Source organism: Somniosus microcephalus, unplaced genomic scaffold, assembly GCF_052327205.1.
Source record: "Somniosus microcephalus isolate GS21.2 unplaced genomic scaffold, FLI_Smic_1.0 unresolved_chr4, whole genome shotgun sequence".
NCBI lineage: Eukaryota > Metazoa > Chordata > Chondrichthyes > Squaliformes > Somniosidae > Somniosus > Somniosus microcephalus.
Window position 1 is genome coordinate 47,227,737 of NW_028225182.1, and position 20,485 is coordinate 47,248,221.

General features: G+C 53.7%; 1 protein-coding gene and 1 long non-coding RNA gene across 2 annotated transcripts; one reads left to right on the forward strand and one right to left on the reverse strand.

Annotated features, from left to right (window-relative positions):
• Nucleotides 1-1,223: 1,223 nt before the first annotated feature.
• Nucleotides 1,224-2,295, reverse strand: LOC147091022 (uncharacterized). Its single transcript, XR_015075357.1, has 2 exons — nt 1,562-2,295; nt 1,224-1,384 (listed from the first exon to the last, which is right to left on the reverse strand). It is a non-coding gene; the product is annotated as an uncharacterized LOC147091022 (long non-coding RNA).
• Nucleotides 1,374-17,030, forward strand: LOC147091023 (myelin-oligodendrocyte glycoprotein-like). Its single transcript, XM_085977458.1, has 4 exons — nt 1,374-1,515; nt 4,747-5,112; nt 11,214-11,498; nt 14,064-17,030. Exons 1-3 carry the CDS (start codon nt 1,458-1,460, stop codon nt 11,450-11,452), a joined length of 663 nt encoding a protein of 220 aa, XP_085833584.1. The 5' UTR covers nt 1,374-1,457; the 3' UTR covers nt 11,453-11,498; nt 14,064-17,030.
• Nucleotides 17,031-20,485: the final 3,455 nt, after the last annotated feature.

Here is a 20,485-nt window from a genome sequence, read left to right on the forward strand (position 1 = left end):
ATTCTCTTATGAGCACTCACCATGTTTTCCGTATGCTGGCGAGTTATCTCCTCCATGGAGGTAGCCAACCTTTCCATGGTGATGCGCATGAGCGCCAATGACTCCACAAAGGCTCTGCTCATGGTCGCTATGGACACCTCCATTCGCTCCACACTCGCAGCGACCCTGGAGACAAAACCTGCCAGAGACTCCTGCATCTGTGCATGGAGATCCATCACCTCTTCTCTTGCGGATGGACCCAGAGGCAGAGGGTCGACATGCAGCGCAGCTGAGCTGAGCTGGCGGAGTCCTGCGCCCTCTGATGAGGACTCTCCACTGCTGTCCCTGTCTCCAGAATCTGCTGAGGCTCACTTGTGAGCTGTGAAACACCAGGTGACAACACTACTCTATGTCCCGAAGGTCCCCCCGAGGTGTGAGTGTCAGCGCTGGTGCTGGGTGCGCTGAATTCTGCTGACGCTGCGCCCTCAGAGGTTGGAGCTTCCTCTGCGGAGTCTGGCTGCACAGCCTCTTCCTCCTCCACAGTGAGGACGGGGGCTCTGGATGGTCCTGTGGGGGAGTAGAGGAAGGAGTTAGAGATGTAATGCCAAGGTTCTTCTGGTGACTCCCAGCGAGTTGGCATCTGTTGACACCTGCACCCATGCAGCATTGGTCTCAGTGGGAGGCCTCTTCCTCCCTGACCTAGGGAAGAGGACCTCCCTGTGGGCCCTAACCCCATCCAATAATGCCTGCAGTAAAGCCTCGTTGAATTTGGAGGCAGCTCGCAGTCTAGCACTGGCCACCGCTGCTGCAGGCTCCTCTGCGATCCTGTATGGTTCATTTGGAAGCCTTCAGAGGATGCAGTGCTTGCTATGGACCTTGAAAGCACCACGAATGATGACATCATACTGTGGGGATTTCTCCTCTTTTGTTTAAACCAATAAAAAATACATTAAACAAATACACTACCAACCAGTCCAATAAACCCCGAAACAAAACTTAACCCCTTAAATTAAAGTCTGGTTGTTTAAACCAACTACGCACTCCAGTCTGTGGGGATTTCTGACTCGAATTGGACAATTAGCAAGGCTGCCCACATGCTGGGGATTAATTGGCCACTTGAGGGAAGTGGAGCTGGCTGACACTTGTTTATGTGTGTCAGAAACCCCACATTCGGGGAAGCCATGGTGTGGAGATGCCGGTGTTGGACTGGGGTGGACAAATGTAAGAAGTCACACAACACCAGGTTATAGTCCAACAGCTTTATTTGAAATCACAAGCTTTCGGAGCGCTGCTCCTTCGTCAGGTGAAGTGATGATGTGATGATGATGTGACTTCTTACATTCGGGGGAAACCCAATAAAGCCGAAAATCTACCCCCATGCGACTGGGAAAGTTTTAAATATTTTCTGGGAAAACACAGAACTGGGGAATAAATACATTGTGGCACAACTTGAAATACCTCAGTCTCAACAGAACAGAATGGATATATTCAGCCTGGTTTCAGCTCTCCTGCTTTTCGTCCTGGTCTCAGAGTCAGGTAAGAGAGGCTCGGCTGGCGTATTATAAACACGGTGGGTTATTACCGAGGTGCATGGTTTACCAACGGGGTGTCCCAGCTAAGGTGAATCTCATGCCCTTGACACACGACCGCTGTGTGTCGCCTGTTCTGCCCCTCCGTCGTGCTCTGGGACAGCGGGTAAAACCCTTCGCTAAGAGCTGCTCCCTCTCGGTCCCTGCGTTTGCAGTTTTGAAAGCCTTTCTCACCAACGCGCAGGCCTGGGCTGAGGCGCAGACGCCGGTCACAGGTTGTCCATTCTTAGCGTCTCTGAGAGAGGCGACTTGTCGGACTCCGGATGGTGTGTGGTGAGGGGGGAGGCATTGGGTGGGAGGGAGGGCGCTGCCGTCTTGGGAAGCCAACCCCATTCAGGCAAGTATTTGCTAAATCTTAAGGCCGCTAAAAGGCGGGTCAAGAATTCCGAACCGTCACACGGACTTCCGTTCTTTGGTGCGTCCAATCAGAGAGCTCTACGGCACAGGAGGAGGCCATTCAGCCCATCCTGTCCATGCCGGCCCATAAGGAGCGATCCAGCCTAATCCCACGTCCCAGCTCTTGGTCCGTAGCCCTGCAGGATACGGCACTTCAAGTGCACATCCAGATTCAGATTCAGATTCAGATTAGATTTATTTGCCATATGTAACAAGTACAATGGAATGCTTGTTCGCCGTCGGGACGCGTCAGCTATACATACAGCGCCGCGTTCAGAGTCAATACAATGGCTTCCCGTGGCAGTGGGAGCACGATGTCCCTCAGCCGCTCCGTCCTCAAGTACTTTTTAAATGTGATGAGGGTCTCTGCCTCTCCCACCCTTTCAGGCAGTGAGTTCCAGACCCCCACCACCCTCTGGGTGAAAAAAGTTCTCCTCAACTCCCCTTTAAATCTCCGACCAATTACTTTAAATCTGTGCCCCCCCCCCTGCCTATTGACCTCTCTGCTAGGGGAAATAGGTCCTTCCTATCCACTTTTTCTTTTGTGGGCGGCGGGGGGGGGGTTGGGTTGTTGGGGGGGGGGGAGGGGGGGTGTTGTTGGGGGGGGAGGTGGGGGTGGGGGGTGTTGTTGGGGGGGGGGAGGTGGGGGGTGTTGTGGGGGGGGTAGGTGGGGGGGGTTGTTGGGGGGGGAGGTGGGGGTGGGGGGTGGGTTGGGGGGGGTTGTTGGGGGGGTGGGGGGTTGTTGGGGTGGGGTGGGGGGGCCACATTTTTTGTGCCTTGAGTGATCTCACTTTTGGGATATGGGGAGAAGGCAGGGACAGGGTACTGAATTTGGATGATCAGCCATGATCTCATTGAATGGCGGAGCGGGCTCGAGGGGCCGAATGGCCTACTCCTGCTCCTATCTTCTATGTTTTGGGGGTTGTCCCACGTTCTTGTATGGGGGGGGGGGGCGCGGTGTTGCGGATTCACACTTGGTCTAGACATGGTTATAGGATTCTCACCTTTCCCAGACAGTGCGGGGAGGGGGGTGGGGGGCGAGGGGGCACGTGCTCACCGTCTGCGGCTGGAGCTCGGAGGGCCGCGCGGCTTCTGACGAAAATTCAGCGGAAATCCCAGAGAGCCACGGTGGGTTCTCCAGCCGGTGCCACGGAAGGATGCTGGGACCATTCAGTATCGCCCTGTTTGGGGCGCCATTATTGGCCGTGTGCAAAGTTTAGCGCCTGGTGCTAATTATCGCCACCGACGGCAAACTTGGCTTTTATTGCCCCTGGAGGTGATTGGAGCGCTAAATCAGGCGCTTCACACCTCTTTTAAGGTGCAAACACCGAGAAGCAAGGCGCTACCTCAGAGCGCTGGCGAAGCAAAGAAGGGCCAATCAAAATAAACCTGCAAAGTGCTGCTCAGTACCCGAAACTCCTTCACACAGCGTTGAATCTCTCCAGAAGTCTCTCTCTCTCTCTCTCTCAGAATGTGTGGTGCAAAAATGTCACCGACAAAAAAAGGCAGGAAGCGGTCGCCTTTAAATAGCGCTCCCCTCGTCCCTTTCTGACAGCAAAACGCTCCCCTCAGCCTGTTGTTGCTAGCGGCAGGTGGTAAGGCAGGGGGCGCCACTAAATATCTGGTCCGGGGTGCTAACGGGGGCGTTGCGCACTCGACTGACGTCACAATCTGCCGGCACAGGAGATCGCGGCGGTAGTGTTTAGCGCCGCCGCAAAACGTCCAGTTAATTTCGCGAGCGGCGCAAACATCGCCGCGCCCGGGCGCTAGTTGCTTTGCGCCCCATTAGCGCCCTCTTAAGGCGCTAACGGGAGGCGCAAAGCAACCGATTTTTTCCCCCATTGTGTTTCTGCTCTCAGGTTGTCAGAAGAAATTCCCAGATGGGTCCAGGTTAATTCCACAAATAGATGTTGCAGAAAACCGAAATTCCCTCGTGTAAATCCACACCACCCCCACCCAAAACAAAAACCCCGCACAGCCTGCCTAGGAAATGACAAACAAGGAAATTTAACCAAAGACCCGAGGGACTTTCCTGTTCTGTGTGACTCGTCAAGGTTTCATTGTCCACCTCCTCCTCCTCCTCCACAGGCCACCAGAGGGAGCATTACATGGAGTTCCTCCTCTACTGCATAGGCTTACGTGGAATATACAGCGCAGACACAGGCCGTTGGGTCTCAAACTTGGTCTCTGCGCTTCACGGTGGTCAGGATCCACCAGCAGCCACTAGATGTCGCTAGTTTGCCCGGTTATTCGAACAAAGCACTGCGACGGTCATCCGACGGCTGTCCACCAGCCATTTCATTCTGCAATAAGAACATAAGAAATAGGAGCAGGAGTCGGCCATTCGGCCCCTCGAGCCCGCTCCGCCATTCAATAAGATCATGGCTGATCTTCTACCTCATCTCCACTTTCCTGCACTATCCCTACATCCCTTGATTCCCGTAATATCCAAAAATCTATCGATCTCAGTCTTGAATATACTCAACGACTGAGTCTCCACAGCCCTCTGAGGCAGAGAATTCCAGAGGTTCACCACCCTCTGAGTGAAGAAATTTCTCCTCATCTCAGTCCTGAATGGCCGACCCCTTATTCTGAGATTGCTACTAAGTGCATGAGGGAGAAAGAACGTCCTGAGGTGGTGAAAGGCGCGAGAGAAATGCAAGATCTTTCTTTCTAACGTGGGCGCGCCATCTCCGTTATGGGATGTCCCGTAATTTGCATTAAGCGTGAAGCCTATGGTGTGAAACCAGTCCTTCTCAAGGCACATTTCTGCTCCCTACAGAAGGTCTGGCCTGCAAGAAGCGACGGGGCGCCCTCCGAGCCGCTCCCGGCGATGCGGTCTACTTACCCTGCCTGTTCAACTGGGCCGGCCAGGAGCCCTCGGAGTACATGGTGGTCTGGCGGCTGACCGGTTTAGGCCAGGACGCGGTGGTTCACGGCCGGGAGGGACGCGTGGACCGGACGGAGCAGGAGGCCAGGTTCCGGGGCAGGACGGGGATGAGGCCGGACTGGTTCGCAGAGGGGAACGCCACCCTGAGCCTTAGCGAGCTCACCCCGGAAGACGGGGGGCTGTACACCTGCCACGTCACCACCATGAACCCGCACAGGAGAAGGGTGTGCGCAGAGCTGGCCTTGTCTGTACATGAAGGTGAGTGAAACCCGCTCTCTGGGAAATCCCTCCGGGAACTGTCCGATCAAGTATTTACACCCCAAATTTAAAACTCTCATCCTTGCGTTCAAATCCCTCCACGGCCTCGCCCCCCCTCCCTATCTCTGTAACCTCCTGCAGAACCAGAACCCTCCCAGATCTCTGCGCTCCTCCAATACTGGCCCCTTGCCCATCCCCGATTCCCATCGCTCCACCATTGGCGGCCGTGCCTTCAGCTGCCTGGGCCCCAAGCTCTGGAATTCCCTCCCTAAACCTCTCCGCCTCTCTCTCCTCATTTAAGACGCTCCATAAAACCGACCTCTTTGACCAAGCTTTTGGTCACCTGCCCTAATTTATCCTTATGTGGCTCAGTGTCAAATTTAATCTGATACCATTCGTGTGAATCACCTTGGGATATTTTACTATGTTAAAAGCGCTGTATAAATAGAATTTGCTGTTTCTTTTTCTTAGTTTACAGGAGCTGTGACTGTGGCTCAGTAGGTAGCACACTCGCCTCTGCGGCAGAAGGTTGTGGGTTCGAGTCCCACTCCAGGGACTTGAGCACAAAAGTCTAGGCTGACACTCCCAGTACAGTACTGAGGGAGCGCCGCACTATCGGAGGGGCAGTACTGAGGGAGTGCCATACTGTCGGAGGGGCAGTACTGAGGGAGTGCCGCACTGTCGGAGGGGCGGTACTGAGGGAGCGCCGCACTGTCGGAGGGGCAGTACTGAGGGAGTGCCGCACTGTCGGAGGGGCGGTACTGAGGGAGCGCCGCACTGTCGGAGGGGCAGTACTGAGGGAGCGCCGCACTGTCGGAGGGGCGGTACTGAGGGAGCGCCGCACTGTCGGAGGGGCAGTACTGAGGGAGCGCCGCACTGTCGGAGGGGCAGTACTGAGGGAGCGCCGCACTGTCAGAGGGGCAGTACTGAGGGAGCGCCGCACTGTCGGAGGGGCAGTACTGAGGGAGTGCCATACTGTCGGAGGCGCGGTACTGAGGGAGCGCCACACTGTCGGAGGGGTGGTACTGAGGAAGCGCCGCACTGTGAGAGGGGCAGTACTGAGGGAGCGCCGCACTGTTGGAGGGGCAGTACTGAGGGAGCGCCGCACTGTCGGAGGGGCGGTACTGAGGGAGCGCCACACTGTCGGAGGGGCAGTACTGAGGGAGCGCCGCACTGTCGGAGGGGCGGTACTGAGGGAGCGCCACACTGTCGGAGGGGCAGTACTGAGGGAGCGCCGCACTGTCGGAGGGGCGGTACTGAGGGAGCGCCACACTGTCGGAGGGGTGGTACTGAGGGAGCGCCGCACTGTGAGAGGGGCAGTACTGAGGGAGCGCCGCACTGTCGGAGGGGCGGTACTGAGGGAGCGCCGCACTGTCGGAGGGGTGGTACTGAGGGAGTGTCAGAGTTGCCTTCTTTCGGTTGAGATGTTAAACCAAGGCCCCGCCTGCCCTCTCAGCTGGACGTAAAAGATGCCATGGCCACTATTTTGAAATGGAGTTCTCCCAGTGCCCTGGGCCAACCTTCATCCTCCAACCAACTTCAGTAAAAGCGGTCATTCCATCGACTGTTTGTGGGATCGCGCTGTGCACAAATTGGCGGTCACATTTGCCTCCAAAACAACACTTCAAAAGTACTTCACTGGTTGTAAAGTGCTTTGGGACGTCCTGCAGATATGGAAGGTGCTATGTGAATGCAAGATCGACCTTGTTTTTGTAGCAGATAGCTTGTAAATGAAATCTCTCCTCTGCCAGTGCTCAGAGAACGAGTGAAGCCTTGCAGAAACTATTTAGAATTACATAGGACATACGGCACAGGAGGAGGCCATTCGGCCCAACCAGTCCATGCCGGCGTTTATGCTCCACTCGAGCCTCCTCCCGTCTTTCCTCATCTAACTCTATCAGCGTAACCCTCGATTCCCTTCTCCCTCATGCTTGTCCAGCCTCCCCTTAAATGCATCGATACTATTCGCTTCAACCACTCCCTGTGGCAGCGAGTTCCACATTCTCACCACTCTCTGGGTAAAGAAGTTTCTCCTGAATTCCCTGTTAGATTTCTTGGTGACTATCCGATATTGATGGCCTCTAGTTTTGCTCTTCCCCATGAGTGGAAACATTCTCTCTGCATCTACTCTACCAAAACATTTCATAATGTTAAAACCTCTATTAGGCCACCCCTCAGGAGAAAGAAAACACAGGACCAAAGGGACAGGAGGAGGCCATTCAGCCCCTCGAGCCTATTCCGCCATTCAATGAGATCAAGGCTGATCTGTGACCTAACTCCATCTACCCACCTTTGCCCCGTATCCCTTAATACCTTTGGTTAACAAAAAGTACAAATAAATCGCTGTTTCACCTGGAAGGGGTGTTTGGGGCCCTGGACAGTGGGAAGGGGGGAGGTTTAAAGGGCAGGTGTTGCATCTCCTGCGCTTGCACGGGAAGGTGCCGGGCGAAGGGGAAACAGCGATTTACTTGTACTCCTTGCAATCTAGTATACTGTATTCGCTGCTCACGATGCGGTCTCCTCTACATTGGGGAGACCAAACGCAGATTGGGTGACCGCTTTGCGGAACACCTCCGTTCAGTCCGTAAGGGTGACCCCGAGCTTCCGGTCGCCTGTCACTTTAATTCACCGCCCCATTCCCACTCTGACCTCTCGGTCCTCGGCCTCTTACACTGTTCCAATGAAGCTCAGCGTAAGCTCGAGGAACAGCACCTCATCTTTCAATTAGGCACTTTACAGCCTTCTGGACCCAACATAGAGTTCAACAATTTCAGATCATAACCTCGGCCCCTATCACATATATATATTTTCTTTTTTTTTTATCCGCACTTTTTGTTTTTCCTTCCCTCCCTTCAGATGTCCTTCATTCTGCCAGCGCAACTCACACCCCATCTAGAGCCATCCTTTGTTCCTTAACCTGCCCCATTACCACCTCCTCTCGCCTTGAATATCTCTCAATGTCTCTCAATGTCTCTCAATCTCTCCTGCTTTCTATCCTAGCACTGACCTTCCCTTTTGTTCCTTCATCCCCTCCTCCTTTTCCAAGCCCCCATACTTGCTTTCCATTTCCTGCTTTTTTTCCAGTTCTGACGAAAGGTCATCGACCTGAAGCGTTGACTCTGTTTCTCTCTCCACCGATGCTGCCCTGGCCTGCTGAGGTTTTCCAGCGTTTCCTGTTGTTTTTTCGGATTTCCAGCATCCGCAGTATTTTGCCATCGTATTACCCAACACAGGGTTAGGCAACTGCCCGAGGGTCCGGGCTGGGCAAAACAGGCTTTTATTTCATAGAAACATAGAAACATAGCAGATAGGAGCAGGAGTAGGCCATTCGGCCCCTCGAGCCTGCTCCGCCATGCAATGAGATCATGGCTGATCATCCAAATTCAGTGCCCTGTCCCTCCCTTCTCCCCATATCCCTTGATCCCTTTAGCCTTAAGAAATATATCTAACTCCTTCTTGAATATATTTAATGAATTGGCCTCAACTGCCTTCTGTGGTAGAGAATTCCACAGGTTCACCACTCTCTGGGTGAAGAAATTCCTCCTCATCTCTGTCCTAAATGGCTTACCCCTTATCCTTAGGCTGTGACCCCTGGTTCTGGACTCTCCGACCATCGGGAACATCCTTCCTGCATCTAATCTGTCTAGTCCTGTTAGAATTTTATAAGTTTCAATGAGATCCCCTCTCATTCTTCTAAACTCCAGCGAGTATAAGCCCAATCGACCCAATCTCTCCTCATACGTCATTCCTGCCATCCCAGGTATCAGCCTGGTGAATCTTCGCTGCACTCCCTCCATGGCAAGAACATCCTTCCTCAGATAAGGCGACAAAAACTGCACACAATACTCAAGGTGTGGTCTCACCAAGGCCCTGTACAACTGCAGCAAGACATCCTTGTTCCTGTACTCAAACCCTCTCACTATGAAGGCCAACATACCATTTGCCTTCTTAACCGCCTGCTGCACCTGCATGCTTACCCTCAGCGACTGGTGCACAAGGACACCCAGGTCTCGTTGCACTTCCCCTTCTCCCAATCTATTGCCGTTCAGATAATAATCTGCCCTCCTGTTTTTGTCACCAAAGTGGATAACCTCGCATTTATCCACATTGGGCAGATGCAGTATAATCACCCAACCTGTCCAAATCATACACCCAGCTTTGTGTCGTCTGCAAACTTGGAGATATTACATCTAGTTCCCTCATCTACATCATTAATATATATTGTGAATAGCTGGGGTCCTAGCATCGATCCCTGCGGTACCCCACTAGTCACTGCCTGCCACTCGGAAAATGACCCGTTTATTCCAACTCTTTGCTTCCTGTCTGCCAACCAATTCTCTATCCAAGTCAGTACCTTGCCCTTAATCCCATGTGCCTTAACTTGACACACTAACCTTTTATGCACACGCTAATCTCTTATTGTCCTGGGGGCTGGGATCAGCGGTGAGTTAGTCGCATCTGTTGCTCTTGCACCAGACAGACTCGTCCGGCAGGCTTTCAGTTCTGAGCCGCCTTTTCCATCCCCACCCATCCCAACAATAAAACCTCAAGGATAATGTCCTTTGGTCAGGTTCCAAAAAAAATAGCACAGTGGGCCAGGTCTTGGGCATGACACCAGTAATTAAAGTGGAAGGGAGGCACTTTCCCTTTAATTTCCTTATTGGCCATGATCATTGATGTTTCTGCTGGCCGACAATCCGAATTTTATTAATTCTCACGCTGTGCTGGGAGAGCTGTCTAGGTGCTGGACTCTGCAACTCTTGCCCGCGACCCATCTACCTTACAACCTCTCTCTGCAACTTTCTCAAAGCCTCAACAATCTAGGCTGGCACTCCCAGTGCAGTACTGAGGGAACGCCGCACTGTCAGAGGGGCAGTACTGAGGGAACGCCGCACTGTCGGAGGGGCAGTACTGAGGGAGCGCCGCACTGTCGGAGGGGCAGTACTGAGGGAGCGCCGCACTGTCGGAGGGGCAGTACTGAGGGAGCGCCGCACTGGCGGAGGGGCAGTACTGAGGGAGCGCCGCACTGTCGGAGGGGCAGTACTGAGGGAGCGCCGCACTGTCGGAGGGGCAGTACTGAGGGAGCGCCGCACTGTCGGAGGGGCAGTACTGAGGGAGCACCGCACTGTCGGAGGGGCAGTACTGAGGGAGCGCCGCACTGTCGGAGGGGCAGTACTGAGGGAGTGCCGCACTCTCTCGGGCAGTACTGAGGGAACGCCGCACTGTCGGAGGGGCAGTACTGAGGGGGCGCCGCACTGTCGGAGGGGCAGTACTGAGGGAGCGCCGCACTGTTGGAGGGGCAGTACTGAGGGAGCATCGCACTGTCGGAGGGGCAGTACTGAGGGAGTGCCGCACTGTCGGAGGGGCAGTACTGAGGGAGCGCCGCACTGTCGGGGTGGCAGTACTGAGCGAGCGCCGCACTGTCAGAGGGGCAGTACTGAGGGAGTGCCACACTGTCGGAGGGGCAGTACTGAGGGAGTGCTGCACTGTCGGAGGGGCAGTACTGAGGGAGCACCGCACTGTGGGAGGGGCAGTACTGAGGGAGCACCGCACTGTTGGAGGGGCAGTACTGAGGGAGCGCCGCACTGTCGGAGGGGCAGTACTGAGGGAGCGCCGCACTGTCGGAGATGCCGTCTTTCGGTTGAGACTTTAAACCAAGGCCCCGTCTGCCCCCTCAGGTGGATGTAAAAGATCCCATGGCCACTATTTTGAAGGGGAGTTCTCCCAGTGCCCTCTATTAGGTCACCCTCTTAGAAAAAAACATAGGACCATAGGGACAGGAGGAGGCCATTCAGCCCCTCGAGCCTGTTCCGCCAGTCAATGAGATCATGGCTGATCTGTGACCTAACTCCATCTACCTGCCTTTGCCCCGTATTCCTCAATACCTTTGGTTAACAAAAAGCTATCGATCTCAGATTTAAAATTAACAAATGATCTAGCGCCAATCGACGTTTGCGGAAGGGAGTTCCACCCTTTGTGTGTAGAAGTGTTTCCTAATTTCACTCCTGAAAGGTCTGGCTCCAATTTTTAGACTATGCCCCCCTAGCCCTAAAATCACCTCTTTTCCAAGAGAAGATTAACAAGATTCTTTACAATTACAGTGCCAGGAGGGTCGGACGTGGGACATCCCAGCGGTGATCGGGTTGTCAGACAACAGCAACAAAATGAGTTGAGTTCCACAGTAACGGCGAGCACGGACCGTGAACAGACCGCAGGTCACAACCCAGATCCAGGGCGAAGACCTGAAGCCAAGAACGGGAGCAGCAGGAGTAGATCCAGACTTTTCTTGCTCTTTGTCCCAGTCCCAATCCTTCTGTTCCTGACCATCTACGCCTGCTAATCCCCAGGCCCAAAGAGCGGAGCAATTGCCGTTACCTGTGGCTTCGGTGAGTTCTTGTATCATCTTCCCCCCCCTCAAGGTGGGGACCATTAGCGCTGGGGAATGGGACACTTTCTCTGTTGCCGTCAAACGCTCCCAATCCAAGCACGGGTTACCCGTCACCCATTGCATTTTTAACGATTCATTCTCGGGGATGTTGGCGTCACTGGCAAGGCCGGTGTTTATTGCCCGTTCCCAGTTGCCCTCGATTTATCTCATTGAATCGTATCAAATTCTGACAGAGGATGCAGGGAGGATATTTCCCCTTGCTGGGGGGTGGAGGGGGGGTGGTGATCGAGAATGAGGGGTCACAGTCTCAGGATAATTAGGACTGAGATGAGCAGAAATGTCTTCACTCAGAGGGTGGTGAACCTGTGGAATTCTCTACCACACAAGGCTGAGGAGGCCAAGTCAGTGAATATAGTTAAGAAGGAGAGCGATAGATTTCTAGGCACAAAAGGCATCAAGGGGTATGGGGAGAGAGCGAGAATATGGTATTGAGATAGAGGATCAGCCATGATTATATTGAATGGCGGAGCAGGCTCGAAGGGCCGAATGGCCGACTCCTGCTCCTATGTTTCTATGTTCGGGGCAACTGAGTATCTGGCTAGGCCACTTTCAGAGGGCAGTGTAGAGTCAACCACATTGGTGTGGGGACTGGAGTCACGTGTAGGCCCAGACCGGGTTAAGGATGTCAGGTTGCCTCCCCTAAAGGGACATTAGTTGAACCAGTACAAAGCTGGGTGGGAATGTAAATTGTGAGGGGGATGCAAGGGGATATAGACAGGCTAAGTGAGTGAGCAAGGACATGGCAAATGGGATATAATGTGGAGAAATGTGAAGTTATCCACTATGGTAGGAAAAACAGAAAAGCAGAGTATTTTTCAAATGGTGAGAGATTGGGAAATGTTGGTGTTCAGAGGGACCTGGGTGTCCTTGTACACGAATCACTGAAAGTTAACCTGCAGGTAGAGCAAGCAATTAGGAAAACAAATGGTATTTGGACCTTTATTACAAGAGGATTTGAGTATAAGAGTAAAGACATCTTACTGCAATTATACAGGGCCCTGGTGAGACCACACCTGGAGTATTGTGGACAGTTTTGGTCTCCTTACCTAAGGAAGGATATACTTTCCATAGAGGGAGTGCAACGAAGGTTCACCAGACTGGTTCCTGGGATGGGGAGATTGTCCTATGAGGAGAGATTGAGTAGACTAGGCCGATATTCTCCAGAGTTTAGAAGAATGACAGGTGATCTCATTAAAACATACAAAATTCTTACAGGGCTTGACAGGGTAGATGCAGGGAGGATGTTTCCCCTGGCTGGGGAGTCTAGAACCAGGGGTCACAGTCTCAGAATAAAGGGGTCGGCCATTTAGGACTGAGATGAGGAGAAATTTCTTCACTCAGAGGGTGGTGAATCTTTGGAATTCTCTACCCCAGAGGGCTGTGGAGGCTCAGTCGTTGAGTATATTCAAGACAGAGATCGATAGATTTTTGGATATTAAGTGATTCAAGGGATATGGGGATAGTGCAGGAAAGTGGAGTTGAGGTCGATGATCAGCCATGATCTTATTGAATGGCGGAGCAGCCTCGAGGGTCCAAATGGCCGACTCTTGCTCCTGTTTCTTAGGTTCTTGTGTTCTAAGTTGGGGTTGTAACGACAGTCCAACTGCTTCATGCTCACATTTACCGATACCAGCTTTTTATTTCCAAATTTTATTGGCTGAATTAACCTGGTGGGATCTGAACTCACCTTCTCTGGATTATTAGTCCAGGCCTCTGGATTACTAGTCTAGTAACATAACTATTGCATTACTGTACCCCAATTTCCCCCTGTACCCCCCCACGACCCTCCTCCCAATTTCAACCCCTCGTCCTGAAGGCACTGACCCAGACTGGGATACCGGTTGCACGGGCCTTATCAGCCCTTGGAATACCTCGCCCGAGCGACTGTACTTTAGGCCTGAGCCTAGACGGTGGGTGTCGTTGGTCGACTGTTCGGCCGCATGGTGCATCGCAGACCAGCCCGATCTGCTTCTCTTCCACCTACATCCTCGCTCAAAGGCTTTTCAGCAGAAGTAACCAGTGGAATAAGAAAACTACTAGGCACTTGGTCTAAGCGTTAAACAAAGCTTCAATCAACTGTTTTACAACATGGAGATCTAGCTGTGTCCTTCACTAGTTCCTGTTAAAGAATGTCCTGAGCAAGCTGGGCCCGTGCCCGAGTATTTATACTCTCCCTGGACAGCGCCACCAGCAGGCCGCCCAGTATTATTCCATCAGACATTTCCAGATGAATGACAAGATTCATGTCAACCAGTGCGCGGGAGCTTGCTGTGCGCAAACTGGCTGCCACGCTTCCCACATTACAACAGCGACCGCCCATCAACAAAGTACCTCATTGGCTGTGAAACGCTTCGGGGCGTCCTGAGGTTGTGAAAGGGACTGGAGAAATGCCAGTTCTTTCCTTCTTACAAAGCAGAAGTTTAAGCCCTCTGTCAGAACAGCTAAGCTGCATTTTGACTCCTTTACGAGCTCCCGAGTCTGATTTTGATCATTTGCCTTGCAGGTTTCGGACCGAGCGTAGCAAAGCGCAGACGATTCCTAGTCTCGCCGAAGACCTTTTCCCGACACACTGCGGAGGCATTCCTGTCCGATGGACGCGGGACTCTGGGATGTGGCCGGGGATTTTCGGGCCTGCTCCCAGCCACCAACGCACTGGGCCTGGCTCGGGCCCTGGCCCTGGTAAAACCTGGCCGTCTGACGCACTGCCCACCAGCGACTGGCTCGGAAGAGCTGGGCGGCGGCACCTTGGGGGAACGTGCAGCTCGCTGAGCGCCCTCTGACCCTCGACCCCTCCAGAGGACACCGGCCCCATTCGCGCGCCAACCTGCACGGGTCAAGGACCTGGTTCGAAACTCACTTCAGGATCGTCTCCAGGAACGGATGGTTAATCTCCCGGACACTGGAAGGGGAGAAACACTAAAAAGGCCATTAAAAATAATTGTGCATTGTTTCCCCCATTCTCTGTGAACACTATTGTTTATTAGATATAAGAGTGTTGGAGACTGGGGGGAAAGAGGCTGTTTCACTGACAGTCAAGAATGATCCAATCGGATAACCGAGAGCCTGTTTGCTTTCCGATTGGCCGGGGGGGCCCGGCGGGGACGGGCCTGTTGGGCGGCCAATGGCGGGAGTGTGTGGTCGGAGGCAGGTGGTCAGGTGATTAAACCCGCCAGGAGTTGGTTCAACACGCGGCGCGACCCTAAATTCCCCGTCACCTCAGCACTTTATTCCTGGGGGGCCATCGGCAGGTCCTGATTGAGCCTTTTTATTTATTTAATTTATTTTACCGCGCACTACCTCAGAAAACAGGCCGGCTTTCATTTTCAACACCGTAAAACCCGTGGCTTTGAAATGGTTTTTAAGTTCCGACCTTTCAGCGACTCTCTCACCTCACCCCGAACCCCAACCGATTGCTATCGACTGACCTCTGCTGGCGAGCGGCCGTTGGATGGCACAGCCGCGACGCCCTCTGTAGTCGAATTGCCCGGCGACGTGAATCTGCCGTCAGATTTCTGTGTTTTTTTCGATTTTTGAAAAGCGAAGGGGGCCAGAGCTTTTTATTTTAAGGCTGTCGGCATCCACAGTGCTTTGGTTCCTGCATGATATATTTCTTAAGGCTAAAGGGATCAAGGGATATGGGGAGAAGGCAGGGACAGGGTACTGAATTTGGATGATCAGCCATGATCTCATTGAATGGCGGAGCAGGCTCGAGGGGCCGAATGGCCTACTCCTGCTCCTATCTTCTATCTATTGTTTCTATGACCTCAGAATCCGGCCCTCTGTGTGGGGCTGATCTGTCATGAAAGGTTCGATCACAGCAGGGGAACGACGGGCCACTAATAAGATGCTCGCACGGAGTAGCGGGAGGGGGCGTGAATGGTTCTGCAGCTTTCATTGTGCATCTGGATGAATTGCCGTGTCTTTAAGATGCTTGCAATGAATTCTCTCTCTTTCCCGATGCGATTCCCAGCTTGTGTCCAGGGCCCCTCTCTCCTACCCGCCCGCAATCTCTAATCGAGCACTCACCCTCTCTTCAGACACTCTCTCTTATCCAAACTCTCGTACATACACTTTGCTGTCGTTTTTGCCCCTCTGATAATCCCTTCCATTTTATTTTTTTTGGCGGTGCGTGCGGCTCTTTTGGCGAGCTGGCCGGCCCATTCAAATTCCCGTGCTTGTGCGGTTTCTTTCTGTTTGAAATCCAGCCTGCCGGATGCACATGAGCTACAGACAGGGAAGATGTAAATGCATTGGAAGCAGTTCAGAGAAGGTTTACTAGACTAATACCTGGAATGGGCGGGTTGTCTTATGGGGAAAGGTTGGACAGGCTAGGCTTGTATCCGCTGGAGTTTAGAAGAGTAAGAGGTGACTTGATTGAAACATACAAGATCCTGAGGGGTCTGGACAGGGTGGATGTGGAGAGGATGTTTCCTCTTGTGGGAGAATCTAGAACTAGGGGTCACTGTTTAAAAATAAGGGGTCGCCCATTTAAGACAGAGATGAGGAGAAATTTTTTCACAGAGGGTCGTGAGTCTTTGGAACTCTCTTCCTCAGAGGGCGGTGGAAGCAGAGTCTTTGAATATTTTTACGGCAGAGGTAGATCGATTCTTGGTGAGCAATGGGGTGAAAGGTTATCGGGGGTGGGCGGGAATGTGGAGTAATCGGATCAGCCATCATCTTATTGAATGGCGGAGCAGGCTCGAGGGGCCGAGGGGCCGACTCCTGCTCCTAATTCGTATGTTCGTATGTTCGTATGTTCATATGTAGACAGCTGCAGTCACACAGCTTAACGGGAGCCATGCTCTCTTCCCCTCTATGTTTCTCTCTCTCTCTCTCTCTCTTTCTCTTTCACCCTCACTCTCTTTTCACCCCCACTCTTTCTCACGTTCTTCCCTTTGGATGCAGGGAGGATGTTTCCCCCCTGGCTGGGGAGTCTCGAACCAGGGGTCACAGTCTCAGGATAAGGGGTCAGCCATTTAGGACTGAGAGATGAGGAGAAATGTCTTCACTCAGAGGGCGGTGAACCTTTGGAATTCTCTGCCCCAGAGGGCTGTGGAGGCTCAGTCGTTGAGTATATTCAAGACAGAGATCGCTAGATTTGTAGACATTAAGGGAATCAAGGGATATGGGGATCGGGTGGGAAAGTGGAGATGAGGCAGAAGATCAGCCGTGATCTTATTGAATGGCTCGAGGGGCCGAATGGCCGACTCCTGCTCCTATTTCTTATGTTCTTATGTTCTACCTTTATTCCTCTCTCTCTTTTACACTTCTCTCTCTCTCTCTCTCTCTCTTCATGGTGTGGAGATGCCGGTGTTGGACTGGGGTGGACAAATGTAGAAAGATTACCTGTAAACATCTGACATTATTCTCTGACTATATAAGCTGTGTTTTTATGCATCTCTCCACTTCACCTGACGAAGGAGCAGCGCTCCGAAAGCTTGTGATTTCAAATAAAGCTGTTGGACTATAACCTGGTGTTGTGTGATTTCTTACATCTCTCTCTTCACACCTCTTTGTCTTCCTCTCTCTCTCTCAGAAAGAAAGACTTGCACTTATATAGCGCCTTTCACGACCACCGGACGTCTCAAAGCGCTTCACAGCCAATGAAGTACTTTTTGAAATGGAGTCTCGGTTGTGATGTGGTAAACGAGGCCGCCAATTTGCGCACAGCAAGCTCCCGCAAACAGCAATGTGATAATGACCGGATCATCTGTTTTTGTGTTATGTTGATTGAGGGATAAATCTTACACTTCTCTCTCTCTCTCTCTCTCTCTCTCTCACTTTCCCCTCTTTCTCCTCTACCTCTGCCTCTTTCGTACTCTCTGCCCCTCCTCTATTTTTCTCTTGCTGTACATATTCTCCCTGCCTCGGAATCTTTCTGACAGACCTTCTCCCCGTTTCTCACTGAGTCCCATTGCCGGATAAGCGGAATGTTTGCAAAGCTGTTGCTATGGAAATAAAACACGATTTTGGGAAATCATTGTGTAATAAAGCACCTGCGAGTCAATATTGCTCTGGGAGTCTCTGTGCACCAGACACTGCTCCTCCCACGAGGCTGTGAGACAGGCACATGTCCCAAACTGTGCAATCACTATCAACAACAACCTGCATTTATATAGCGCCTTTAATGTAGTAAAAAGTCCCACGGCGCGTCATAGGAGCGATTATCAAACAAAATTTGACACCGAGCCACATGAGGAAATATTAGGACAGGGTGGAAGGTTTTAAGGAGCGTCTTAAAGGAGAAGCGGAGAGAGGCGGAGAGGTTTAGGGAGGGAATTCCAGAGCTTGGGGCCCAGGCAGCTGAAGGCACGGCCGCCAATGGTGGAGCGATTATAATCAGGGATGCGCCAGAGGCTGGAATTGGAGGAGCGCTGAGATCTCGGAGGGTTGTGGGGCATCACAGAACAGAAATCACAGAAACCCCACAGTGCAGATAGAGGCCATTTCGGCCCATCGAGCCTGCACCGACACATATCCCACCCGATCCCCGTAACCCCTACACCAACACATATCCCACCCGATCCCCGTAACCCTGCGTATTTAATCCCCCTAACACTAAGTGTCAATTTATCATAGCCAATCATCCTAACCCGCACATCTTTGGACTGTAGGAGCATGTAGGAGCTTAGGGAGATTGGGAGGGACGAGGGCCACGGAGGGTTTTGAAAACAAGGATGAGAACATTAAAATCGAGGCGTTGCCGGACCGGGAGCCAATGTAGGTCAGCGAGCACAGGCGGGTGATGGGTGAACGGGACTCGGTGCGAGTTAGGACACGGGGCAGTGAGCACGGGGTGATGGGTGAACGGGACTGGGTGTGAGTTAGGACACGGGGCAGTGAGCACAGGGGGTGATGGGTGAATGGGACTCGGTGTGAGTTAGGACACGGGGCAGTGAGCACAGGGGGTGATGGGTGAACGGGACTGGGTGTGAGTTAGGACACGGGGCAGTGAGCACAGGGGGTGATGGGTGAACGGGTCTTGGTGTGAGTTAGGACACGGGGCAGTGAGCACAGGGGGTGATGGGTGAACGGGTCTTGGTGTGAGTTAGGACACGGGGCAGTGAGCACGGGTGATGGGTGAATGGGACTGGGTGTGAGTTAGGACACGGGGCAGTGAGCACGGGGTGATGGGTGAACGGGACTGGGTGTGAGTTAGGACACGGGGCAGTGAGCACAGGGGGGTGATGGGTGAACGGGACTGGGTGTGAGTTAGGACACGGGGCAGTGAGCACAGGGGGTGATGGGTGAACGGGACTCGGTGCGAGTTAGGACACGGGGCAGTGAGCACGGGGTGATGGGTGAACGGGACTGGGTGCGAGTTAGGACACGGGGCAGTGAGCACAGGGGGTGATGGGTGAACGGGACTGGGTGCGAGTTAGGACACGGGGCAGTGTGCACAGGGGGTGATGGGTGAACGGGACTGGGTGTGAGTTAGGACACGGGGCAGTGAGCACAGGGGGTGATGGGTGAACGGGTCTTGGTGTGAGTTAGGACACGGGGCAGTGAGCACGGGGTGATGGGTGAACGGGACTGGGTGTGAGTTAGGACACGGGGCAGTGAGCACGGGGTGATGGGTGAACGGGACTGGGTGCGAGTTAGGACACGGGGCAGTGAGCACGGGGTGATGGGTGAACGGGACTGGGTGTGAGTTAGGACACGGGGCAGTGAGCACGGGGTGATGGGTGAACGGGACTCGGTGCGAGTTAGGACACGGGGCAGTGAGCACAGGGTGATGGGTGAACGGGACTGGGTGTGAGTTAGGACACGGCGCAGTGAGCACAGGGGGTGATGGGTGAACGGGACTGGGTGTGAGTTAGGACACGGCGCAGTGAGCACAGGGGGTGATGGGTGAACGGGACTGGGTGTGAGTTAGGACACGGGGCAGTGAGCACGGGGTGATGGGTGAACGGGACTGGGTGTGAGTTAGGACACGGGGCAGTGAGCACGGGGTGATGGGTGAACGGGACTGGGTGTGAGTTAGGACACGGGGCAGTGAGCACAGGGGGTGATGGGTGAACGGGACTCGGTGCGAGTTAGGACACGGGGCAGTGAGCACAGGGGGTGATGGGTGAACGGGACTCAGTGTGAGTTAGGACACGGGGCAGTGAGCACAGGGGGTGATGGGTGAACGGGGCTGGGTGTGAGTTAGGACACGGGGCAGTGAGCACAGCGGGTGATGGGTGAACAGGACTCGGTGCGAGTTAGGACACGGGGCAGTGAGCACAGGGGGTGATGGGTGAACGGGACTGGGTGCGAGTTAGGACACGGGGCAGTGAGCACGGGGTGATGGGTGAACGGGACTGGGTGTGAGTTAGGACACGGGGCAGTGAGCACGGGGTGATGGGTGAACGGGACTGGGTGCGAGTTAGGACACGGGGCAGTGAGCACGGGGTGATGGGTGAACGGGACTGGGTGTGAGTTAGGACACGGGGCAGTGAGCACGGGGTGATGGGTGAACGGGACTCGGTGCGAGTTAGGACACGGGGCAGTGAGCACAGGGGGTGATGGGTGAACGGGACTGGGTGTGAGTTAGGACACGGGGCAGTGAGCACGGGGTGATGGGTGAACGGGACTGGGTGTGAGTTAGGACACGGGGCAGTGAGCACAGGGGGTGATGGGTGAACGGGACTGGGTGTGAGTTAGGACACGGGGCAGTGAGCACGGGGTGATGGGTGAACGGGACTGGGTGTGAGTTAGGACACGGGGCAGTGAGCACGGGGTGATGGGTGAACGGGACTGGGTGTGAGTTAGGACACGGGGCAGTGAGCACAGGGGGTGATGGGTGAACGGGACTCGGTGCGAGTTAGGACACGGGGCAGTGAGCACAGGGGGTGATGGGTGAACGGGACTCTGTGAGTTAGGACACGGGGCAGTGAGCACAGGGGGTGATGGGTGAACGGGGCTGGGTGTGAGTTAGGACAC

Coding starts and splice junctions, on each gene's coding strand:
- LOC147091023 (XM_085977458.1), top strand. CDS start 1,458: ATGGATATATTCAGCCTGGTTTCAGCTCTCCTGCTTTTCGTCCTGGTC. Junction 1,516..4,746: donor CGTCCTGGTCTCAGAGTCAG/GTAAGAGAGGCT, acceptor TGCTCCCTACAG/AAGGTCTGGCCTGCAAGAAG. Junction 5,113..11,213: donor GGCCTTGTCTGTACATGAAG/GTGAGTGAAACC, acceptor TTACAATTACAG/TGCCAGGAGGGTCGGACGTG.